Here is a 26,453-nt window from a genome sequence, read left to right as displayed (position 1 = left end):
CATACACACAGGCACACACCAAACTCTGATGAACTGTACATATGGTCATATGTATATACATGTTTGTATATGTATATATGCATACACACACTTTCCCTAATATATACATATGTGATGGTAGTGCTTGGACTACATTATATGATTACTACTAATGGCTTCATGATCATCAAGAGTTTGTGTGTCATCAATAAAGAGTTCACTTCTTTCACTAAGAAAAATCATGAATTATTTATAGATTTATTAGGAAATGCTACTGGATATATCCCAGATACAAAAGTCAAAATATTTGTATCAAAAAAATCAAAACTGGACTTAAAAGTCTAATTCACACAACTTCAAATTGTGTACTCATAGTTTGTACAGCAAGAGAAAGAACAAGCTTCCTATAAACAGGCATAGAAAAGGCATTATTCAGTGACATCTACAAGAAAGAACATTGCGATATATTCTATGTCAATAGACAGATATTGATAGAAGATATAAGAGCAACATACTCAAATTTCATATTCCTATGTATATTTCTGTGTGAGATTTAGAAAGATCAATAGGGAAAGACACAAACCGAGTTTGTTTAAATAACATTGACTAAACTCTCACCACAGTCAGGGTGGCTGCACTCCTAATAAGAGTGGAAATTTTCTTTCACTCCCTTCCAAAATATTTTCCTTTACTCCCTAAATTTGATTTACAGGGAAAGTATTCCCATCTCATTAGACAGCAAAAGTGAAACTGAAATAGATGTGTTTAAATTAAACTTTGTCTTCCCTCTGACTTTGTAACCTTATGTAACAAAGATTTCTACCATTACAACATTCTTAAAAGTTGTATGAGTTTTCACTTCAGTCACAATCACATAGCTCATAACATGTTAGATCAAAGAGAGAAAAAGTTATATTTGATTACCATTTTCAAGCTTATATAAAATATGTAATTTGTTTTAACACCTCAGAGTTTATTCACAGTTGCATTTTATAAGAATGTCCTATAACTCACTGAAGTGTTAAGTCTTATATAGTTAGTATTGTTTCCATTGTTCTACTTTGCTAGCATCAATCTCACTATAAGTCACAGCACAGAAAGGAAAAAAAAAAAAAAAAAGCCACAACTTGGACCATATTATACCAAAGAAGTCTCATGACAACTACAGGGCAGGAAAGTGTCAATTCAAGAACTGCAAACACGCAGTTTCTACTTCCTTCCATAACAGTTTCCTGTAGATATCTTCCAGAATGGTCTAACTCGAAGTCGATTTTGTTTATTAATTATTTTGACATAAACTCCTACTTCTAAGTGACCAGCCAAGTTCTCCAAATGCAGTATACTATTTCTACTTGCTCTAGATTTTCTCTTGGGATACAAAGCCATTTGATTCTGTGATACCCTCTCAGCACTTGTATTTACTACTCAGCAGTTCAAATCCAGTGCACAAAGGGAACAGTCAAGTTATCTGACAATACATTTGTTTTCACATTAACATGTTGTCAGCATTCACAGATGAGACACAGAACTACTGTATCAGTCCGTGAACATGAAGAATGCTCACTGAGTAGACAAGCAGTAATACTTCCACGCCTCATTGTTTTTCACATTCATATTTCTAAGCGTGAGAATCATTCTTATACTGCATGCTGTTCCATTATGAGGCATTAACACTAAACACAGCTAATTATACTTTGGTTTTTCTCCAGAGGTTAGTCCAGTAGGAAGAAATAAGGTGAGAAAGAAAAGAACAAGAAGCTATCTAACACCCTACGTATTAGTAGTATGTATGCAAATTGCATATTACAAGCATGAATACTATAAGCATTCAATTATATTCTGTCTTTTGCAAAACCAATTCTAAATGTTGAAAGGATTAGAACTTAACCAAGCCATCAGACAGAACACTAAAACAAACAGGAAAATTTTATAGTTAAAGAATAATTTAGATGTAATTCATAGGTCCTATAAGAAATACTCACCAAGATCTGTATTGGGGCCAGCAAGTAGCTGCTTAAATTTGTCTAATCGGGATGCTTCTCTTTCAGTTAATGCAGGAGTAACTGAGGTATTATAGTCTACCATTCCACTCACCAAGGGAGGTGTGGAAGTTTGTGGAAGGGACTGTGATCTCTGCATGGAAGAATTTTCACTAGCATTATCTGAAGGGAAAAGAAACGTAACAGTTAGCCTCAATCAGTGAGAAAGCTACTAATAACTTGAATTTAATTTGTAAATTTAAAATAGAATTATGTTTTGGACAAATGTGAGCTCAAATATAGCACAAGTTTGGACTTCAAATGAGTTGGATTCAGCAAGAGGAGCATTCCTCTTCCAAGCTGTATTCCACAAATAAAACACATCAATTAGAGATCATACTAACAACAAGGCTAATTGATTTCTAAAATCTCTGTGCTACCAAAAGCTGTTTCTACCCCACCTCGCTATTCAAAAAAAGAAAGACTGGGAAATCATTGCAATTGGTTACTTTAATGTTTATACATAAAACACAGACCAGATCACGAGGATGAACTTCCCAGTCTACATGCATGGTTTTCTCCAGTTGTTCAATATACTTTATACAGTAGCATTTTAATAACAATTTTTCACAATATTTTAATAATTTTTCACAATAGTAGGAATACTATTAATTGCCTACATCTTGGTGCAGTTAACCATTAAAATATATCGAATAGCGCAACTTCCTTCCAAAACTGAGGATGTATTAAGGCTGAAAACAAAACAGTTTAATTATTCTTCCCTCACCCATGTATTTCTCACACACATGCTTTACGGTTTACTATGGCATGCAGTATCTCCCTCAAATAAATCAATATTGATTAATAATATTTTCCTGTGGTATTAAGAGAAGGTTGGAAAGGGGTTAATGTCTTAAAGGGCAAATATTATAGCTCTCCTCATTTGATTTTGAACATCTTTTTCATTTTTTAACATACCTGATGAACTCGATGTATGACCTTCACTGACTGATTTAACAAGCCTATTATCACCACATGCAATTGAAGTTAGCTCTGCAGATTCTACTTTTTTTTCTTCTTGTGGGTGTTCTTCCTGAAATTTATGCTGTTCCTGTAACTTGCTGTGATTCTGAATTACTTTGTGAGCCGTTTCCATGACCACTTCTGTATTTAAGTTTTCAGCAGCTATTGCTAAGAGTTCATCATCATCATCCCCAAGATCCCAAGCATCACTTGTGTTACTTTCAAATTCTTGGAAGGTACTGACTTTCTTTAGTTTCACTGGAGTTGTAGGTGGCTTTGAACCTGGTTTTATCAAGCTGTTCAAAAACAAACAAACAATATTTAGAGAACTACTAATGGAGTAAGCAAAACACTATGGATAAGGCAAAAAAAAAAAAAGTCCATGCTTGGCATTATATAGGTAGCAAATATTTATCTCCCTCCAGTCATGTTACTGCTACATTCACCCATGATAACATACAGCTGAATATGTCTGAGAACAAGGCCAGGTAAAAACTGACTCTTCCTGGCTTTGAATAGAAGTTGAACAAATCCTTTCTTCCCTTATCTTAAAAAAACAAAACAAAAAAAAAACCAGAAAAAAACAGACGACCAACCCCAAAGTCAAACAAAACAAATACAACTGTAATAGTTTATAAGACAGACAGGACACATAGCACTTCATGAACTTCTGTAGAGATTTCAGGCTTTTCAATGCAATTGCTGCATAACAACACAGGAGCAGTAATCAAGTCATCAGGTCCACTCCTAAGTCATCATAAGCAATCACGTCATAAAAAAAATCAAGTCACAGAACCATAGAATCACATAGGTTGGAAAAGACCTTCAAGATCAGAGTCCAACTGTAAACCTAACACTACCAAGACCACCACTATACTATGTCCCTAAGCACCACATCTACACATCTTTGAAATACCTCCAGGGATGGTGACTCAACCACTTCCCTGGGCAGCCTGTTCCAATGCTTGGCAACCCTCTCAGTGAAGAAAAATTTCCTAATATCCAGTCTAAACCTCCCCTGACACAACTTGAGGCCATTTCCTCTTGTCCTATCACTTGTTACCTGGGAGAAGAGACCGACCCCCACCTCACTACAACCTCCTTTCAGGTAGCTGTAGAGAGCAATAAGGTCTCCCCTCAGCCTCCTTTTCTCCAGGCTAAACAATCCCAGCTCCCTCAGCTGCTCCTCATAAGACTTGTGCTCCAGACCCTTCACCAGCTTCGTTGCCCTTCTCTGGACACCCTCCAGCACCTCAATGTCTCTCTTGTAGTGGGGGGCCCAAAACTGAACACAGTATTCGAGGTGCGGCCTCACCAGTGCCGAGTACAGGGGCACGATCACTTCCCTAGTCCTGCTGGCCACGCTATTTTTGATACACCTTATTTTTGATACACCTGAGTAAGTCTCACCTTAAAACTCATTAGATCTATCATTCCTCTCCATTCAGGCACTCCAGCACGAATTTGCTTCAGAACTTTGCTCTTCTCATAGGCAGGATATTTCCTCTAGTTACTAGACTAAGTGTACCCTGATCAGCTCCTAACCTCTTGTCCCTCTGTCAATGCGCAGTATAAGAGAGATGAACCAAGTATCCCTCCCTAGCTTGGCACTTGTTCTCACTTAGAATAATGCAGAGCAATCAAATCTCCCTTCAGATTTCAGCTAAATAAGACATTAAGTTGAGTTTCCCAGTCTGCTCTCAAAAAACAAAAAAAAGTTACTGCCATTAACTTAATTGCCCCTTCTGAACATCCCTGTCTTTCTACTTGTGCTAGTTTACCTTTTTTCTGTGAAGACAAGGCAGCCAGAATTGGGAATCAGAAAAAGCTCTCTCACAAGTCTTCATACAATGTCAGTAATGTTTCTGTTACACTTTACAGGGAATCTCTTTCCTAACAGGTGCTACAACACTAACTCTTTCACCCAACTTGTCATCATTGTCTAAAGCAGCAAGGTCTTTCTCCTCTTCTGTCATCATTTCAAGCAATAAGCTTCTAGTTTTTGTTGCTGGGTCTCTCCTCATAACTCTACATTTTGAACCAATTCATCCCATTCCTTTTTCTTCAGTCCTGAAGGTCACAAATTTCATCTGTATCATCTGAACATTAACTAGTACATGTTTACTTCTCATGCCATTTCAAACCAGCCCTTGAAAAAATCCACTAGAAATATGACCTCTTTGCAAGCCAATACTTTTCCTTCTAACATTATTTTTGTCCCTACCGCTTTGGGCCATTCATTTCCTTGGTCATACTATTCTCCCAAAATTCTCACATACACCAGTGTTTAAACAGCAATGCTGGTTTCAAAGCAGCCATGAAATCTAGCAACAAACCAGAAACAACTTTGTCATTGACAAAGCTTAAAACAAATGGTCTTTCAAAAAAAAAAAAAAAGGACAATAAAGCAAAATATAAAAAAACAGAAGCTGTCAGAATACAGCATTTTGCTAAACTCCTCAGCCATAAGGAGACGAAAATCATTCATTTGCATTAATTGTGGGTTATCAGCATGAAATTTATTTGGTTACTAATGATGGTTACATGTACATTGTGTTCCGATATCAAATTATCATGACCTAAGGCAATAAACTCTCAAATCACTGCCAAATCTATTCTATTTACTGTCTTCTTACTCACAAGCAAAATGCCCACCTTTGCCTCAAAATGATCTACATCACAACCTGACTCTCTTCTCTTACAGACAGACAAATAAAGGCAGTCCATCAACAGAAAGATGCATGCAGGAAAACCGCTTATACCCAAGTTGTAAGCTTCATCATCTGCTAAATTAAGGTTAGTATTCACCATAAAATTTCCAATTTATAGGGCACTGCAAACAGATAATAAAGTTGGCAATCTATGTTAGTTAAAAACTGAACAGCTGATTTGTTGCTCCCATTGTGGTAAACACCAGGAAGTCACAAAAGAGAAGTTAGAACAGAGAAGTCCAAACAGAGAAGTCAAGATTATGACAAAAATTGAAAAAGGAAGATTAACAATAAGCTTTATAGCCAACAGGGAAGAAAAAGGGGAGAGAAGGCAGAGGAGATCCAAACTACCTGGAATATTGAAATATTAGGTTCACTTACGTTCCATGCAATAATGGATCAAAAGGCGGATGCTGAGCTCCATACACATGTTGAATACTAAAGGAAAAGAAAGAGAGTTATTACAAAAATAATAAAACATTTGGGGCTTTTCTGTCTATTAAATAAATAGTCAATAATAAACAGAGCTGAAATGTTCCAATAGTTTTATGTTTCAAAGAATCCCACATACCACTAAAAATAATGAAGCTGAAATTGAAGCGTATACTAAAAAGTAACTTAATAATAATCATAGATTTGCCAAACAGGAGCTCTTTTTGAGGCCTAGGCTAACTTAGGCTGACATTTTTCTGACCGGGAATTAAAAGAAGGAAAAAAAAGTTAACTTCACAATAAGAATCTACACTGCTTTTAAATTCTTCCTCCTTTCTGATTTATCATTTCTTCATATATCTCTTCCAAAAAAATAAAAATTCTCAAAGAAACATCTGCAATGACTGAATCTTCTATGTACCCTTGTCACCCAAAATCCAACCAGTCAATTCTTAACTGTTACTAAAGTACAAGGCTGATAAATTTGAAGAAAAAATGCAAAAGATGGCATGTTAGAGAATAAAAGCCATGGGAGTATTAAAAACAAATCCTTTGCAATAAATAAGCTTCCAAAGACATATTTATTCACTACAATCTCTAACATTACAAAACAGCATGTTACTGCGTGAATAATAAAACTCTCTACAAAGTGAAAGTTCATTTCCTCCCAGTTTTCAGCTATAAAATTATTTTATAAGTAAAAAAACTCCACAGAAAGTACATCAAGATTGACATGTGGAATTACTATTAGTACAATGGAAATTATTACTACAAAACTCTCTGATTGCAAGAGGAGCAAATCACATGCAACATTACCATCTACCTAAACCTGTACTAAAAACCACATAAGAGGAGACAAACACACCCTCCTGACAAATCAAAACCAATCTCCAGAGCATAAATATAAATAAGTCAGACCTTAGTAAACCTGATACAGAGCCTAGCCAAAAAGACTGCAGTCATAACAAATTTCAAGAGACGCTTAGAGTTATACTACAGGGGTGGTATTAACAGCAGTGAAATTAGCCCTAGAGATGACCAAGGGTGGTGGTTTATAAACTCTATAATTTTTTATGTGATTCCATGCAAATCAAAAAGTCAGTCCACCACCAGTCTTTCTATATGACTGTATGCCATACGCTCCACAGTCAAGTCTCTGTGCTCTTGTGCTCTACACTCATGTGAGGGTCAGGTGTCACTTTCTGTTTTGGCATACAGACAGAATCTGCCTTTTCCTTCAGACACTATGAATGACCATGATGAAAATCCACGCAAATATAAAGCAACAACAATCCTCTCCACATTGTTATTAAAAAAAAAAAAAACAACCAAACACAAAAGCACAGTCTCCACAGTGTCCTCGTGTTTCCACTTGCCTGCAAATTAATTAACTGCAACTATTCATAGACCCTGTGTAATTGAGGAGGGTCAAAAGTGTTTTACTCCCAAAGGACTCAGCAAAGTTACAAAATAGGAAGTTCAGAGAAACAAGAACAGTTGGATTGTAAGAGTTAGTTTATAGGTAGAGAAACAAAACCACTACCAGTTAGTGCTTATGGGTAACTGAGAATGAAAGAAGTTAAAAAATGAGCAGGATTATTTTGCTGAATTCAGGTAAATGGTATGAAGTATAGAGTTACTGTTCTCTTAGAATGAAGACTACACATCATTCTTACAAAAAGAACATAAGAATCTGAATTACTCTACTGTGAGAACAGTTTAGGGATGGCAGCAGAGAATGTTATTGTCAAATAAACACCTGAACATGCGTTCCCAGCCTGACGTAATGGTCAAAACTGTTAATGTGACTTTGGCGATGTATTCCCTGGAAAATTTTGAATGGGAGAATGTGTTTGTAGTTCTTCACAACGAGACAACAACTGGGTCTGCTGTTCACACTTCAGCAAAAAAGTTGAGAAATTGGTGATATTTTAAAATATCATGCAGAAACTAAAATATGGCTATATACCTACAATGTGCAGTTTCCTGCATAGTATTTCAAAATATCATAACTTGTATCAAGTCACAAAACTTCTTAACTTGTATCATTGCTAAGAGCTACAAACACATTCTCCTATTCAAAATTTTCCAGGGAATACACCCCCAACATTACATTAACTCCTTTGACCATGATATCAGGGTGGGAATGGAGTTCGGATAATTATTTAACAACTTTTCTGATACGTGTTATAACTACCGCTTACTGAGACCACCAGCGATCTTCGATCAGATAACTAGGGGCGCCCAACACTGAAACACTCCGGGCACTGAGGTAACAAGAGAGAACCGAGGGAGGGAGGGAGAGGCCCTACGCCAGCCTCCCAGCTACGAGCAGTGACCGACCGGACACGTTCCCTGCAGAGGGCACAGGATCGACGAGGATCCGTTGAACTCAGCGGTCGGGGCGGCAGAACACGGTGCTGGAGAGACAACGAAGCGGGACGGGCCCGCCGGCGGCGGGGCTGGGCAAAACCGCTCCCCGCGGCCCGGCACCACCGGGATGCAGGCTCGCCCCGCCGCCCAGCGCTCCAGCTGGTGGCGGGACGGGCCCGCGGCCGCCGCGGAGAGCCTCCTCCCGCGGGCCCCGACCTTCCCACGGCCCCTCTCACCTGCCCGGCACCTTCGCGCCGCTCCGCTTCCAGAACTGCTTCCTGCCCCCGTCGCTCGCCATGGCGGCCGTCACCTCATCCCCCTCCCCGCGGCGCGGCTCGCGGCCCCAACCCGCTCCCTCAGGCTTCACTCTCCCCCATTCCTTTCCACGGGAACGGGACTGAGCGCCGCCATCTTGAGACCAGGAAACAACCCCGCTCCTCATTCGCCCCCCAAGGCAGCTCGAAATTCCAGCCAACCAGAAGTGAGAGTGCTGCCGGGTGGGTCAGATTGGGCCAATCGCAGCGAGGGAGTGTTGGGCGGTGGGTGGGGAGGGACGTGTGGGCAGAGCCCGCCGTGGCGGCGGCTCGGCTCGGCTCGGCTCGACTCGGTTCGGTTCGGTTCGTTTCGTTTCGTTTCGTTTCGTTTCGTTTCGTTTCGTTTCTCCCGTCATGGCGGCAGTGTCGCTGGGCTGCGTCCGGCCTCGGCTGCTTGGGCAGGTCGGAGCAGGGGTGGGCAGAGAAGCAGCGAGAAAGCAGCTGGCAGCGGCAGTGCCTCGGCCGGGCCCTGTCGCGGCTGTGTAAACCCAGGCTGAGGTCGCCGGTGCCAGGAAGCCTCCCCCCTTCCCCTCCCCCTCCCCCTCCCCCTTCCCCTTCCTCTTCCCCTTCCCCTTCCCCTTCCCCTTCCCTGGCCTTGTCATGGTGTGTAAGGTGCTAGCCTGTAATGGTACACAGACCCACTTTGGTTCCTTTCTGTGATTAACTAAAATACTCCCACAATTCAGTCTATTTCGTGATACTCCGGGTATGATGTTTTCAGGCTTTAAACCTTTTTGATTTAACCGTAAAGAGTAATTCAGGGTACTCTTTAGGAAGAAATGCAAGAAGTGTCATGTCAGTGGAAGGAGATATTAGTTGAATATAAGAGGGCAGATTTCAATCAAATTAGATCTAACACCATTTTATAACACAATACATCAGAGTTTTTCCATTTTATTTTCTTCCAATTATTTACAATTCTTTACCCAGTTACTGGGGGTGGGGATGGGGGAGTAATCTTTCTCAGCTTTAAAGTTCTCCTGAAGATTGGACTCATCCAGTCATTGTATCCACTTCGTTTATTTGCTTTGAGATCACAGAATCGTATAGGTTGGAAAAGACCTTTAAGATCATCGAGTCCAACCGTAAACCTAACACTGCCAAGACCACCACTACACCATGTTCCTAAGCACCTCATCCAAACGTCCTTTAAATACCTCCAGGGATGGTGACTCAACCACTTCCCTGGGCAGCCTGTTCCAATGCTTGATAACCCTTTCAGTGAAGAAAAATTTCCTAATATCCAGTCTAAACCTCCCCTGGCGCAACTTGAGGCCATTTCCTCTCGTCCTATCACTTGTTACCTGGGAGAAGAGACCGGCCCCCACATCGCTACAACCTCCTTTCAGGTAGTTGTAGAGAGCAATAAGGTCTCCCCTCAGCCTCCTTTTCTCCAGGCTAAACAGTCCCAGCTCCCTCAGGCACTCCTCATAAGACTTCTGCTCCAGACCCTTCACCAGCTTCGTTGCCCTTCTCTGGACACGCTCCAGCACCTCAATGTCCCTCTTGTAGTGGGGGGCCCAAAACTGAACACAGTATTCAAGGTGCGGCCTCACCAGTGCTGAGTACAGGGGCACGATCACTTCCCTAGTCCTGCTGGCCACGCTATTTTTGATACAAGCCAGGATGCCATTGGGTTTCTTGGCCACCTGGGCACACTGCTGGCTCATATTCAGGCGGCTGTCAACAAACACTCCCAGGTCCTTCTCTGCCAGGCAGCTTTCCAGCCACTCTTCCCCAAGCCTGTAGCGTTGCATGGGGTTGTTGTGGCCCAAGTGCAGGACCTTGCACTTGGCCTTGTTAAACCTCATACAATTGACCTTGGCCCATCGGTCCAGCCTGTCCAGGTCCCTCTGCAGAGCCTGCCTACCCTCCAGCAGATCAACTCCCCCACACAACTTGGTGTCATCTGAAAACTTATTGAGGGTGCACTCGATCCCTTCATCCAGATCATTGATAAAGATGTTAAACAGAACTGGCCCCAGCACAGAGCCCTGGGGAACACCACTTGTGACCGGCCGCCAACCGAAGTAAACTCCATTCACCACCACTCTTTGGGCCCGGCCATCCAGCCAGTTCTTTACCCAGCGAAGAGTACACCACTCCAAGCCATGAGCAGCCAGTTTCTCCAGGAGAATGCTGTGGGAAACCGTGTCAAAGGCTTTACTGAAGTCCAGATAGACAACATCCACAGCCTTTCCCTCATCCACTAGGCGGGTCACCTTGTCATACAAGGAGATCAGGTTGGTCAAGCAGGACCTGCCTTTCCTGAACCCATGCTGGCTGGGCTTGATCCCTTGGTTATTCTCTACATGCCGTGTGATAGCACTCAGGATGATCTGCTCCATCAGGTTCCCCGGTACCGAGGTCAGGCTGACAGGCCTGTAGTTCCCTGGGTCCTCCTTCCGGCCCTTCTTGAAGATGGGTGTCACATTAGCTAATCTCCAGTCAGCAGGGACCTCCCCAGTTAGCCAGGACTGCTGGTAAATGATGGAAAGGGGCTTGGTGAGCACTTCTGCCAGTTCCTTCAGTACTCTGGGGTGGATCTCATCAGGCCCCATAGACTTGTGAGTGTCTAAGTGGTGCAGCAGCTCACTCACTATTTCCCCCTGGATTATGGGGGCTCCATTCTGGTCCCCGTCCCTATCTTCCAACTCCGGGGGCTGAGTATCCAGAGAACAATTGGCCCTGCTATTAAAGACTGAGGCAAAGAAGGCATTAAGTACCTCAGCCTTTTCCTCATCCTTGGTCACTGTGTTCCCTCCCCCGTCTACTAGGGGCTGGAGATTCTCCTTAGCTCTCCTTTTGCTGCTAATGTATTTGAAGAAGTGGTTTTTGTTGTCTTTTACAGCAGCAGCCAGATTGAGCTCTAGCTCAGCTTTGGCCCTTCTAATTTTCTCCCTGCACAGCCTCGCTACACCTTTGTAGTCCTCCTGAGTTGCCCGCCCCTTCTTCCAGAGGTCATAGACTCTCCTCTTTTTCCTGAGTTCGAGCCAGAGCTCTCTAGTCAGCCAGGCCGGTCGTCTTCCCCGCCGGCTCGTCTTTCGGCACCTGGGGACAGCCCGCTCTTGTACCTTTAGGACTTTCTCCTTAAAGAATGTCCAGCCTTCCTGGACTCCTTTGCCCATTAGGGCTGCCTCCCAGGGGACTCTCTTGACCAGTCTCCTAAACAGGCCGAAGTCCGCCCTCCGGAAGTCTAAGGTGGCAGTTTTGCTGACCCCCCTCGCCGCTTCTCCACGTATCAAAAACTCTATCATTTCATGATCGCTCTGCCCAAGATGGCCTCCAACCATCACATGGCTCACAAGTCCTTCTCTGTTTGTGAACAAGAGGTCTAGCGGGGCACCTTCCCTAGGTGGCTCACTCACCAGCCGCGTCAGGAAGTTATCTGCCACACGCTCTAGGAACCTCCTAGACTGTTTCCTCTCTGCTGTATTGTATTTCCAGCAGACGTCCGGCAGGTTGAAGTCCCCCACAAGAACAAGGGCTAGCGATCATGAGGCTTCTCCCAGCTGCTTATAGAATAGTTCATCTGTCTCCTCATCCTGGTTGGGTGGTCTGTAACAGACTCCCACCACAATATCTGCCTTGTTGGCCTTCCCCCTGATTCTTACCCATAGACACTCCACCCTATCGTCACCATCATCGAGCTCTAAACTATCCAGACACCCCCTGATGTACAGGGCTACCCCACCACCTCTCCTGCCTCGACCTATCCCTCCTGAAGAGTTTATAGCCATCTATCGCCGCACTCCAGTTGTGCGAGTCATCCCACCACGTTTCCGTGATGGCCACCATATCATAGTTTTCCTGATGTACAATGGTTTCCAACTCCTCCTGCTTGTTGCCCATGCTGCGTGCATTGGGGTAGAGGCACTTCAGCTGGGCTGTCGTCTGTGTCTCCTTCATGGAAGAACACCCCTTGTGTGCTTTGAGGCGTTTCACTGGCGTTTCCCTCTTGGCTCCTATTGCCTCAGTATCCCCTAGCTCAACTCCTTTCAACTTCGGCTGTGCCCCAGCGTACCCCACACATCTCGGGGACACAGGCCGAGTGCCCTCGCTGGCACCCACTCCCTCTAACTGTGGCACGTTGCCCCTCAGCTTCTCTCGGGCAAGCCTGATATTATCCCCCTCCCCCTTCGAGTCTAGTTTAAAGCTCTGTCATCTGACATCTGAAAAGATGTCAGCAATTTGATCCAAGGATACATCACTTCTGCAAAGAAAATAGGCGTGGTTTTATGTTACTCTTTGGAGCATGGCTCCTGAGAAAACAATGCTGGCTTACAGAGTTTTTTGCTGCATCGTAATGCAAGACTAATTTAATATGTCAAAGATTGTTCAGGGAACATTCTGCCATAAGTAACTCAAAAACTGGCATGTAGTACAAGACCTGACCTGCAATGCAACATTTGTTCTTTAGTATGTATTTCATGTGTAAGTTATTTATTAAGAATAACAAATAATGACGTTTTCTGCCTGCTTTGGGATTTACTTTAGCAGTTACCTTCTAAGAACGGGCAAAAATAAAATGTTTCGCAGATCTTGCTAGATCACGGCTCACAAGTGAAAGCTGCATGTCCCAGTAATTTCAATGTTACTTATAGATAAATATGCTACGGGTAGTATCCTCTTCTCTACTTGTGTCCTTTAAATAGGATCCCTCTTACAGATTCTGGACCTGTACGCTTTTTGTAATGCCTCATGACCTTGAGTATCAGCAGTTTTAATAGAACACACAGGAAACATAATGTAATATGAACTACGCCTATTAGCTAAAGTGAAAATGAAACCTGCAATGTCATGAGTGGAACTTTGCTTGGTCTTAGCTAGATAAATTTAAATTAGAGCTGTTGCTGTTAGAATACAAAAAAGAGGTACTTTTGGTTGTGACAGTCAAAAAAGTGATAAATCCATAAAAGATACATTCTATCATTAGCATTAATGTGGATGTTGAAACTATACTTATGTTCTTTTTATTTGTTCACTGTTGATATTTGTCAAAGGGAAATTTAATTAGCGTCAGCCTAGATAGCCTAAGCCATTTGTCATCCTTGTAAAAGTTGACCTGAATCCTGAAGTAACGCCAGTTAACTTTTGTGTCAGTCTGGTGCAGCCATGTGGAATTTCTGGTTCATTTTAGAAGTGAAGGTTTTATTGAATTACATAATGAAGTCAGTACAAAGTTAACTGTATTATTTCATTTTCATTATATTCAGTATATGTTACATTATGCTTAAGTTTTTAGTGTGGTGTAGAATTTTATACCGGAAACAAATAACTGTAGCGTTGATTTGTTCACATGAATAAGTCTGACCTGCAAATGGGGATGCATTTGTATCAAGAAGAACTGGAAGTACACAGTCACAAAGTCTCTGTCAGTGCTACTGTGGAGAGCTGCTGCCAGTTCAGACCCTGGGACTGAAGTCATCCGGAGCTGGACTGGGCCCTCTCTGTTGTGGACTTTCAAGAAGGCAAGGCCACTATTTTCATTCCTTTCCCATTCACTTTTATATTTTTTTCTTTATTCCGTCTTTTACTTTATCCCTGCAACAAACCTATGTTGCCAAGGTTCTGGAGGTGGAAAGGATTTGGAAGGAGGAACCTTTCAAGACCCTGTCAGGTAATTTAGGTACAATTCTTTATGCCCGTCACTTAAGGTGATCCAACCACAAAGAGTGTGTCCTCGAAAAGGACTTTAAAATGGTATTAATAGAGTATCATAAGAAGGTAAGTTCACAGCTACACAGTACGTGGAAGGAGAAGGTGGTCTGAACATTTAGCAGGGTTCCTGTTTAGCTTTTTTGGTTACAGAAATGTGACACAGGTAGGTGAGGGCATACACAGATTCCGCTGTCAACCTCTTTATTGTGTTCGAGAAGGAGATCTGCCAGTGTTCGGGTGCCGTCATTCAAGGAGTATAACAACACTGCAGTCACCACTGGGACTCGCCTACTGCAGCTGATTAGCATAGTCTTCAAACACTCCCAAGAATCTAAATAAGCACTTGGGAAATTGTTTAATGTCAAGTTGTGCTTAACTGTAGTTACACTGCTTCAAACATGCAAACTAGCTATTTCAAAGTGCGTGCAGCTATATTAACTAAGGCCTGCCCTACTGGGATTGCAGTATAAACTTGCGGTAATATTTCAGTTACCACTTGCATGGGAATTTTTGTTACTTCAGAGCAAGAAGAAATATTAAAAGGCCTACTGCAGTATTTGTTTTGTTTCATGCAAAGTTGTATGCAAGAATTTATAGTTAGGAAGAGGTCTGTTGCCAGCATGGGCAAATAATGTACTGAGCTAACGAGAGGTTTGTGGGTTGTGGGCTTTTCTTTTTTCTTTTTTTCTTTGCTTTTATTTTTCTTGGGCATTTTTCAGAATCGAATCACTGCATCCAGTTGGTAAATGTTATTGAGGATGCCCAGGGAGTTTCTGTATGTTCTAAAATGTAGAAAATTAGCCATGTTCTTGGCTGATCAAAATTAGGAGTGTTGTAGCTTGTGCTAGCAATATTTTGAACAAAGTAGACACGGAGATGTTTATTTAGTGTGATAGCTGGTGAGCTATATATGCACGTGTTTCAGCGGACATTCAGTCACACCAAATTGTTTTTCAGCTCGTGTTCTAGAGAGCTTCTGCTAATATAGCTGTGCTGGTACGGTTATACAGGCAGACTTTTCTGTGGAGGTGCAGTGTATTTTGGGAAAAGAAGCTTTTCTGATGATGCACAGGGAAGTATAGATTGATGCTAAACAAAATTAACTAAGCTGACAACAGCACTCCCTTGCTAACTTAGCTACACTCACACCAGGAGAATTTGCTGATAAAGTTGTGTAAGCTAGGGAGTGTGCTTTTTCATGCTTATCCTTACATGACTGTGTCAGCAACACACTGTAATGTAGATGCAACTGCAAGGTGTGGTTTAAACTGACTTAGTCTACAGCTAACAAGACTACGTTTCTCTATATGCATTTTTTTGTTTGCTTTAATCAAGAAGGAAAAAACATTTGAACTGAATTCCAATGAGCCACTTCCATGTGAAGCATTAGTTTCTGCACATTTTTACCACTTGAACAAACTGGTAGAAGTGCTTCCGAATGTAGCACACAGGGCTTTCTATGGTGGCTGATCACTGTTTCTGTTTGGTCCATGCACATGCCTTTCTACTGAGCCATTGTATCCATCTACTTTATTGTAAATATCATGGAAGAAGCAGTTCTTCAAAATAAATTGAGCAAAGGGAGTGAAGTTGCCAAGCAAGCTAACCCAAAACCAGCATTCTGCACAAAAAGAAAAGGGTAGTAAGAACAGAGCGAGCCACTTATACTAGGGAAGACAACAATCTCAGAGGGTAGAGTACTTCGTGACAGAAAGATACGGGGCAAGGTAATATAAGTGGGAGAAGTAGTCATGTAGAACCATGGAAGAAAGAACAAAGGGATGTTAAAGAAGAGGGATAGCCAATAGCTAGATGGAAAGAGGTTAGACATGGCCCAGCAAAACACATAGTCACAACAGCCCTTTCAGTGCAGTGCAATTCTTCTCCAGAAAATTGGAGAGGAAAAAAGGGGGAAGGAATCAACATGAGAGAATAATGCCCAGAAGGAGTCATCGCTGCAGACGGACAGTCATCACAGCATTTTGTAACTTTTCCTCTGTAAGTGGCATTCCCTTACAAAGAAAGGAAGTGGGCCCCAGTGGGGCTCTATAAGTGGCCCCATGAATTGAACAAGATTTTGCAAATAAGAGCAGACTTGCCAAAATACACTTACGCTGGTAGTGCACATGTATGGAATTGTGCACACTCACACTCTGTATTCAGTAAGAGTGAAAGAAGACTGTGAAATTGAAAAGAGCATAAATAAATACGTGCTGTCTCTGAGTAAATGTCTTTGTCTCTTGTTTCTCCTTCTAGAAGAGTGGTCGATGTGGGTAGTTTTGAAAAGCTGTCATTCACTAAAATATTAGTAACAGTGCTCATGTTTGCATTTCATGCATTTTTAGGTGAAGGTTTTTCGTTTTATTTTTGTCTGTGTCACAGCATCAACTGATAATCTGACACCGTCAGTTGGGCGTAGCCTGGAACAGCACTCTGTCCAAGGAGCACTTGCTCACTGGCAGTCCGGTGGATGAAACTGCTCTTTCCTGAAGTCTGATGCAATATGCAGTTGAGGCTTAAATGAGTCAGAGGAGGAAGGATGCTTTGTAAGTGGAAGTCTTGGGTAGAAGACAGAGAAGTTGACAAAAGTACCAAGTCCTCTTTCCAGCATAGTTCTAGTTCCTTGAAATTTCACGTTATTATGCCTCTGGTATGTACAGTGAAGGTTTAAACAGCATTGCAGCATGACAGAACTTCAAACAGAGGAATAAATCAATGCATATTTGGCTCTAAGCCATGATAGTTCTCTTCTGTTCATTGCTGATAGAAATTTCTTTTCTTTAAATTATAGAATTCAAATCAGTTTCTAAACTTTGCATTTAACTTGCTATCAGAACAAGGTGAAAAGCAAAATCATTGTAGCATTAGTTGATTTTTCCTGAGGCTAAAAGATTCTCTCGAGTTATTGGGAGAGCTTTAGAGATGCCAGAAGACCTGCTTAGTACTGTGGCTTGATGAGGGAGTAGGCAGTACCATTTCTCTAAAGTCAGTAAGAGTAGGCAATTCCTTGGAACAGACACAGAACCACTTCATTTTTCAAAGTCATAACAAATAACAAAGCTGTCTACTGTTGCTTTAATCTAAAAACTGGACATGAAATAGGGCATAATGTAAAAGATGGGCGTCTGGAGCTTTTCTTCTGAATCTATACATTGGCTTTTTTTTTTTAAAGTATCATTTGTTACTAACCGGAGTGCAAAACCAGATTGGAGCCTGTAATATGAGAGTGAGTAGGGCTCTCAGTTCCTTTAAGTTTCTTTTTAGAACAGCCATACTCATCTTGCTAAGTGGCCTCACCTTTTTTCTTCTTTTCAAAGTTTGTATTACTCAATTTTTCAGAGAAAGTACCTGAAACAAAGTGTCTTGTAACTCTAGGAATGAATTGAACAGCAGATTTAGGTGCTTTAGTTCAACCTCTCAGTTTTGGTCATTTTGGTTCTAATGGACTACTTCGTCTCAAATTTCAGGAAATGCACCAGGCGTGGTGAGAAGTATTTCTCAGCATTATTTACTTTTTGGTTATCCTGCTGCTGCTGTGACTACTGATACTGACCTTCTCTGACCTGTGGTTTAGAACAACCTTTGATGAATTTGTGTGTAGATCTTTGAGACTTCTTCAGTGTTGGAAACCTCCAGACCTATAAAAGTCTATAAAAGACACGTTCCCTTTAGTTCATTCCCTGGCCAGTCTGTGTTTCTCCTCCTGTTTGATCCATTGTTCTAAACAAAGTTTCTCAGGAGATGTATTCAGCATGGAGACATTGCATTTGGCATGCCACTGGCATCAATCATGTCCTTGGTCCCTTGTGATTTTTGGTCAAAAAATGCTATTTAGAAGTGAATCTTTAACTCCTCCCATGTATGTAAGAAGAATGGAGACATGATACTACAGATAAATTTTGATGGATTATCTTCAGCAGGTATTTTCAAGTGTTAGAACTCATCAAGCTGTGTGTTAATTGGCATCTACAGTATATCTTGAGAGCATACATTTGTTCTCTGACAATCTTCATGAGTGACTGCTGCAGGGTTTGGTTGGGTTTGGTTTTTTTTTCTCTAGTCTTGTCTTTGACCATCCAGCTCCATCACCATCGCTTTTTGAAATTCCTTTTGTGTTTCTCCTTGGATCTCTACACCTAATTTAAGTCTACCACTGACTTCTCATTTCATGCCTCAAAGCCACTGTTAGTGCCTTTTTCATGTCATTTGGGTCTGTGTGAGGGATTAGTTTTTGTTGGTGTTTCTTGAGGATAGCAAAGCCTTTACTGTGCTATTCAACCCCATTTCTCTCTCAATTAATTTATCTTTGATCCAAATGTATATTAGAAGGTAATTAAGTTTCACTGTTTGCTTTTTAATCCTTTTCTGAGTTTCTCTGCATAGCAGTTGAAATGTACACTTAAACTGAAAACAGCTGCCTTCCCTTCTTTTTTAGTGTTCCACATATTTTCAGTATTGAAATCCTATTAATATAATTTCTGTAGAAAAGGATTAGCAGTAGAGTGAGTTCAGGTAGTGTCAGGTGAATGACAAATAGAGGATAGAATATAAATTCACAGTTGGCCTTGCAGTGTGTTGCATAGATATCATTTCTGAAAATATCTTCAGTATAATACATTATAGTTATTATTCAAGTCAAGTGAGTTGTATCTAAATTATGTTTTATTTTTCTTAAAGAGGAATAGAATTTGCTACTTTAGAGGTATGTCTATATCAGGTCTCATTAACTGTTCTTTATTACTTGAATTTTTTATTACTGTTTTTGTGGTTTGTGTATGCTCTTGTTTGAATGAGAGCAAATGTAAACAAGTATGATGAGTATAATGAGGATATTGCAGTTGGAGTTCTAGTAACAGGATCCTTCCAGCATGACTTTCAGTAGAAAAGAGTTAGAGTGCTCCTGCGGTAATGCTGTTGGCTGAGCCACCCATTTTACTAGTGAGAGTGTTGGGACGGCTTATGATTTAGCAACAGAGGGGCTGAGAGCTTGGTGAAGGAGACATAAGCAAAGTTATATTGCAAAGAAAATGAGAGTAACTCCAGATATTTGGGTGAAAAGATATGATAAAGGTAACAAAGTATTTTATACATTTGCTTTAAAGCATTGCTGCTCCATATCCAAGAGGTATAGTCTGTTAGTGAATTGGATTTACGAAGTACTCGTTAGCTGAAGATGATAAATGTTTTCCCAACTTTAAGAATTTTGGTGGAATTGGAAAAAAATAAAAACCTGCATAGTTTTGTTCTTTTTAGACCTTGTTACTTTTGAGAAAGGGGTAGGAATAGTACAAGTTTTTCAGCTAAGTGGAAAAAAGAAAACTCAGACTAAAAAGTGAGAATCAAGTATTTTGCTATTCATATCACTTTCTTGTATAACACAGCATGTAGCATCATGTTGTAAAGTAATAAAAGAAAGAACAGCTTAGCTTCTAAACCTTGAAATGAAAATTTGCAATTTCGCTTGAATGGTCTTGACAGTTGTTTCAGGACTGGCAATCTTAGTGCAAGAAATGAACTAAGAGTACTGACGTAAAACCACCAGAGAGTCCCTGAATTTTGAAGAGAAAATGATAAGGCAATCACAGGCAGCTCCTCGGAAGTTAAAGCCTTTTTAAATAGAAAGAGCTCAAAGGATTAATCTCTTCTACTGAAATCCTGAAGTATAGTGGTAATAATTCTAGTATGCATGGTCATTAAAACAAGATTTCACAAGTAGCCAGAGGAAATAAATATGTTATGCATCATTTTTCAAAAAACTTTCTAACTCTGAAAATCAGCCATGGGCTGCAGAACAGGAACAATATTGAAATACTAATGAAGCTTGAAAACTTCTCTGTTTTCTCCTTTTTGGCTTTGTGAGAGGAAAGATTTGTACAAGGAGATAGTATTTTATATTAGACTAGCTAATGTAGCCAAGGGAAGAACGGATAGGTTTCTACCAGGCAAACCTTTGGTTTTTTACAAAAAAAAAAAAAAAAAAAAAAGAAAAAGGAAAAAAAGCCAAGAATGTATTTGGTACTGAAAAAAAGGTTTTATAAGTACTGCATGACAAAAACTTTAAATTCATAGCTCATGTCATACTGTATTCTTGTTCCCACATTAATAATAATACTAGAATTATTAATATCAAGCTGATCCCATACCATCTTTATTGCCTATGATTTAAATTAATTTGTATGTGGTAGCCTTCTGTTTGTACCAGTTCTCAGACAATGGTAGCCAACATTCTTACTAATGCTCTAAAAATTTGAAATCACTGGTGCCTTGCATTTGTAGGTGGCAAAAATTAAGAGTTGCAAATGAAGATAATGATCATCACTACTAAAGAACGTAGCAGTCATAACATGATTCAATGGTTGAAAATTAACACTAGAAGAAGTGCAGGGGAAATACTATCTAAAGAGTGAAGATAAGCAATTGCAGCATTGGGTAGAGGATGGAGGAGCTTCTCCATAAATTTAGTTCTTTAAATCAAGACAGAATGTCTTCCTGAAAAATATGCTATACTTCAACGACAATTCATTGGGCTTGATTGAGGTTTTTACTGTGTGAAAAATCTATGTTCTTTGTGCAGAAAATCAGAGGAGATGATCATAACAGTCCCTTGGGCTGTACGACCTATGAATTGCTCTCAAAGCTATTCCCTTCTGAATTTGTTCTTATTATTCATGTCTCTTTTGACTTGTATTACTTAAACTCTCTACAATAGAGAATCAGTTACATTACATTGTTTTAGGCATAGCATATATATATATACACACACATATGTGAGTGCACACTAGGTACAGATGCTTAGTCTTACATAGAAATCAAATTAAAATGTGGTTTTGTTGGAGTATCACCAAAAATAGTGATTTTTTTTTCTTTGTAGCAAGAGGAAATTTAATGGAACGAATTTATTTAAATTGCTGTATCTGAAAATGAGCTTTCCTGTGTTTGTGTAGGTGAAGAAAGAGGGCCACCTCCGCATAGTTTTGAGGTCGGCTAAGATCTAAAGTGCTGTCTGGAAATGTGCTCTGTCTCTCTTCACTGAGAAGCCAGGAGGGTTGGCCCCTTCGGTAACATGCCTCATGAGAGGGGTCTGAACTGGGGCCTTTTCCCCAGGAAAAAGTAACTCAGGCAATTTCTTCATAGCTCTTAAATAATTAGCCAGTTGAAGTGTGAACATATGGGAGCAGTGAAGGAATAAATCACCACAGCAGCAGCTATACAAGTTCTTTATAGTTTTCCAATTTTCTGTCTGTTACACACCGCACAATAGAAGAAAATGTTCGCTTTATTTCAGTGCTAATAGTTGGCACTATGCTCAAAACCAGTAAAATTAATGAGAAAATTATTATGGTAGAGAAATAGCAGTCAGGTTTCATCTAGTGCTTAGAAATGATGGATCTAGGATAAAACTGCCTTCAGTAGGCTTTGGGTTTGGCCATCATGTTTTCCATAGCACCCTCGCTGTTCATTAACCTTTCAGTATCTAACTTAGCTTAGGAAATCTTCTGTTGTGTTTTATAAGATGGGTTGAAGCTTGAAGCTTATGTGCTTTTGTTTTCACTCGTCTCAAAATGTGAAAGAAGCATTTATGGTAATAAATCCTTGTTTGCATTCAGATTCTTTCTTGAAGACAAAGGACTATTCATCAGCTCTCTGCATCTCGTTGCTCTTTTCAGTGTGCTCAAGCGTGTCTGGAGAGGGGCTGAGGTGCCCTTGGCTCCACTGGAAACATTATGTCATCATCTCAACAAGATGTTGTAATGCCAGGAAAGGATCAATACTTTGATAAGGAGCTGCTGGCTCAAAACCACGGTGTTATTTGATAAAGGACTACTTGGAACACTTTGCAAAGCATTTCCCATGGTATGAAGCTCTAGAGACTTGATTTGTCTCTCTGCCTAGGAAACTGAGCTGATTCATCCGTAAATACGTGTCTGCCAGCCTCAGATAACACGAAAAATTGCACCTTCTGCCCACGTTAGGCTTCAGCCTTTTAGCCATTTCAGTAGTAGACTCTCTTTGTGAAGGAAGCACTTCACATACCAACAATTAATTCAGTGGGGAAGGGAGGAGAAGGTTTTAGCCTTTTTCCTGCTGCCGACACCAGCCTAGTCTAGCATTTATTCCGTACGACTGCCCAGCCCTGGGAGCGCTGCGCTGCGCGGGCGCGAGGGCTGGCAGCCCCAGGGGAGCTTCCCTGCGAAAGGGTGTCGTGCTGCAGTGCCGCCATTCACCCCGGCCCCCTCGCGCCAGGCTGCAGTGCCAGTGCTGTCACCCGTCTGCCTCAGCATCTCCAGCTGAGACAAACCAGGGCAGCCGCCTGCCTCGGGGCCGACGGGCTGGGAAAGGCAGGACAGCTAGAGCTAAAGGGCTCTCCACAGAAACAAGCTCAGCTCTCCACTGAGAAACAAGTCTCAGAAGAGATTAGGGTTGTTCAGGGTGCTAAACCAACATCGCTTTGGGTAATACCACTAGTATACAACGATCAAGGATTATGCAACCGGTGAGTGAAGTGGATTAAAAAAAAAGGGCTGGCCAAACCATTTAGACTTTTTGTATCCCCTTCATGCAGTCAGAGATGGCTTTAGCAGAAAGGCCGTATGGAAGTCCTGCAGCTCCGTATGAACAGCCTGTCACGTGAGGGGAAAACCCTACCTTGCTAGATATTGCAGCTTCATTTAACCCTCCTGTTGGCTCAAGTCCTAAGTAACCCAATTTGAGGATTTATATGCCCAAAGACAAAGAATTATTTTGTGAAGGTTTTTTCTTTTTTAATTGAAGAGGAAAATAATGACTCCAATAATCTTAAGAAATAAGGAAGAGGAAAAAGGGAGGAGTCAGTATCTTTTCATGATATGTAGCTGTAAATATCACTTTTTACGTTGTCTGTTTATACTCTGGTTGATAAAAACTCAGTACCTAGTGCAGTTTTGAATTACTTTGAATTGTTTTAATAGAGAGAAGTTGCTCACTGGTGTTATCACAGTAAACAGATATTTACCTTGACAGAAGGCAAGCTTAACAATGTCAAATCATTTCTATCGTACTTGTTCAGGTTAATTTGTCAAAAATACTCCCTGGTTCTTCCTTGTGTTCTGGGGTGCTGAAATTCTTGAAGAATTCACGTCCATAATTTAGTTGTTATATACCACTTTTGAAACGTTGATTATAACATTTGGTTTGTAAGAGCTTCAGAATTATTGACAAAAATGTTGCTTCATCTTATTTTCTTCAAACATAAACAATGTAGAACCTGCTTTTCATATGGAAACAATGGAGTTCTTTACATCTGGAAGGCAAGAGCAGCCTGAATACTTATTTCACCTTAAAAGAATTGCTCAGCATTTGTTTGCTATTTTGTTTCTTTCAACAGTGAAGCCATATGATCTTCTCCTCTGGCGGAAGAAACAGGCAAGCAACTTTGTCAATGCTGTTGTGAAAAGCCTTTCATAGCATCCGTCAGCTCCCGCAAACTTCAGTGGGATTGTTCATCTCTTTCATACCAAGGAAAAAGGATCAATATCTGAGAGTTCTTTTGTAGGCCTAGGAGTCCTAGAGAAATCAGCCAGCAATAGGCATCTGTGGTTCTCTGAATGTTTATTCTTCCATGCAGCCTTTTTTTCTGTTGCCACCTGCTTATCTAACCTGCATTGCTATAGATTTTTCCCTGGCAGGTAAGCCTCAATATACACATGCACAATGCCTGGGAGAAACTGAACCTAGGTGGTAAGGTTTCATGCTGCTCTGAGAAACACTGATTTTTATAAACAGTCCAGATACAGATATTATGGATTCTAAGGACTGTAACCTTGAACAAAGACCTTTTTTCTTTGAAATAGTCTGAGAACTTCTATAGCAGCCTCAAGAAAGAATAGCCTTGTGTGCTTTTGAGAGAGGACTCGGCTTCGTGATTTGGTGCTTTTCTGTTCCAACTAGTCTACTTCATTTGTCTTCTATTATGCAATAAAATGAACTCATTGTAGCATCACTATGTAAGTGGCTCTCACTATCATTTCCTACAGGATCAATGCTTTTTCTCATCTAAGCAGGCAAAGCCCCAAATTCCTCTTACTATCCCTCACATAAAAGTATCATCAAAGCCCACTGTCTTGGTTTTAGTTTTCTGTTGACCAAGTATCGGACTTTCAACGTACAATTTTTCCTATCGGAAGGAAGCACGTAGCTCAGGAGTGTCTTCCCACCTGCAGAGGAGGATCTGGGGAATGCCTTCCTTGTCACCAGCGTCTCCATCCAGTACATTGCAATAAACAGAGTTTTGCAGTTACCGGTAATTCCTCTTTGAGAAAGAGCAAGCAGTTTCCTCTGAGGTTGCTATTAATACCTCATTATGAGATTATGATAAGAGGTCTCCCTGGAGTCTGCCAGCAAAACAGCTGTTGGGAGTAGATGAGTTAGTACTGCTCAGTGCTGTATTGTTTTGGTAATCTCTTTCTTAAAGATCAAGTCAATTATCATTTGCAGCATGTCCAAGTGCCAGTCAGCTGAAGACCAAAGAGTTCTAGCATGACATTTGAATCTGGCGTTTTTTCATGTCAGCGTGACCACTGGGCTGTTAATGACGTGAATCTGCATTTTTGGAACCTACCTACTTTGACAGTAGCATTAGTGTATTAGGAGGCACAGTCTGTGTATTACAGTAACTGCAACATTGACATTAGGATTGTAATTGAAAAATTATAATCTGGAAAAGGAGAAAAATAGGCCTTCATGAAGTTTGAAGAGCACTTCCTACTCTATCCCACACTCAAAAGTGTTGCCCTTATGTATAGGTAGATGATTGGAGGGGGGATTTCTGTTTGAGATGAGTAAAAAATGCTGCGTGTTTGTTTATCTATTTTTAAAGGGTTTTTTTGTCAATTCATATCTTCCCTATACACGCTTTCTGGAGATTTAGCAAAAGCATATTGATTTAAAAAAGGATGCTTCCTAATTCCAGTGCTATGATAGCTGCGCCCATACAAACCCGTATGAAAGCTGCTTGAGCAGCAGTAGTAAAAACTGTGCCAAATATATTCAGCTGTTTACTTTCGAGATAAGCAGAGCTGCAGGGATCTTGGCATATGGCCCCCACTATTTGAAATCTGAGGAAATTCCCACTGGGCCTGAGACCAAACACTTTCTTGCAGCCATTTGGTGGGCTTTTACTACTGCGGTGTTTTAAAAGGCTGATGGTTAGCAGCCTCTCACTGCTCAGGAATCCAGCTGAGCTGCTTCACAGAGTGCTGTTCAGCTTGCCTTGGTTGCAAACACAATTCAGCCACTCCCAGCTGTGTTCTGCCCACTTCCAGCAATGATTAATTTCTTCCCAAGTCTTCAATATAAAAGTCATTTGCACTGAGTGATATGCAGCACTTCTGTTCCTCTTTGCTACATTTCTTAATATCAAGGCAGTGAATGATTGTTTTTTCACATTAGAATTTTCAGAAATATCATCTCTTATATTCCCGTTTTTATTCTAGTGGCCCTACAGAACTGTAACTGAATCTGTACAGAATCTGCAACTGGAATTTGTATTTTTCTGTATTTTTATATGAAAATTGTATTTTTATCTTTATACAATAAAAATTGTATTTTTATTTTTGTGGCCCTACAGAATCTGTAACTGAAAATTGTATTTTTATGTAAGAAGCAGCTTTTAATCTCTTTAAACAGTACATACTACCTATTGATTAATACATAATTAATACATATTAATTAAAAACTGTTCATAAAGTCTGAGGAAAAACTGCTTTCCTTCCTGATTATTCATTTTTCACCAGTTTGGTGTTTCTAATACATGTTTTTTCTAAGCTGGACTCAGGACATTATAGGGGCTAATACATGATAATGCCAGTAAAGGGTAGAAAAGTTGATTGTAGACTGCGAAGTTGCTAGGCCCAGCACTTTCTACATTTGTTCAAAATAATTATGGGTGCCAAAGGTAGCATCCCCCTCACTTCTCATGGCAACTGCACTGCTGCAGTTCAGAC

The 26,453-nt window shown here is 40.7% G+C and overlaps 1 protein-coding gene and 1 long non-coding RNA gene across 5 annotated transcripts in view; one reads left to right on the top strand and one right to left on the bottom strand.

The window, feature by feature from the left end:
• The window catches only part of TBC1D22A (TBC1 domain family member 22A), a 189,268-nt gene extending 180,332 nt beyond the window's left edge, over positions 1–8,936 (bottom strand). The window contains exons 1-4 of one of the 2 annotated variants that reach the window (XM_075492382.1): positions 8,734–8,936; positions 6,074–6,130; positions 2,937–3,277; positions 1,962–2,141 (exon numbers count right to left, since the gene is read on the bottom strand). In XM_075492382.1, coding sequence (XP_075348497.1) covers positions 1,962–2,141; positions 2,937–3,277; positions 6,074–6,130; positions 8,734–8,795 — 640 coding nt within the window. In that variant the 5' untranslated portion in view covers positions 8,796–8,936. The remainder of the gene's footprint in view (positions 1–1,961; positions 2,142–2,936; positions 3,278–6,073; positions 6,131–8,733) is intronic. The other variant, XM_075492373.1, reaches the window with a different exon arrangement.
• A 200-nt stretch (positions 8,937–9,136) lies between these two features.
• On the top strand, positions 9,137–26,411 carry LOC142405283 (uncharacterized). Of its 3 annotated transcripts, XR_012774119.1 has the most exons (5): positions 9,137–9,213; positions 14,120–14,431; positions 16,855–17,018; positions 17,940–22,326; positions 23,837–26,411. It is a non-coding gene; the product is annotated as an uncharacterized LOC142405283 (long non-coding RNA). The 3 variants fall into 3 exon arrangements; XR_012774116.1 differs by lacking the exon at positions 23,837–26,411 and having other exon boundaries at positions 17,940–22,734; XR_012774118.1 differs by lacking the exon at positions 23,837–26,411 and having other exon boundaries at positions 16,855–17,122; positions 17,940–22,734.
• The last annotated feature ends 42 nt before the right edge of the window (positions 26,412–26,453 follow it).

This window comes from Mycteria americana, chromosome 1, assembly GCF_035582795.1.
Source record: "Mycteria americana isolate JAX WOST 10 ecotype Jacksonville Zoo and Gardens chromosome 1, USCA_MyAme_1.0, whole genome shotgun sequence".
NCBI lineage: Eukaryota > Metazoa > Chordata > Aves > Ciconiiformes > Ciconiidae > Mycteria > Mycteria americana.
The sequence above is the reverse complement of the archived record's forward strand: the minus strand, read 5'-3'. Positions and strand labels throughout refer to the sequence as shown.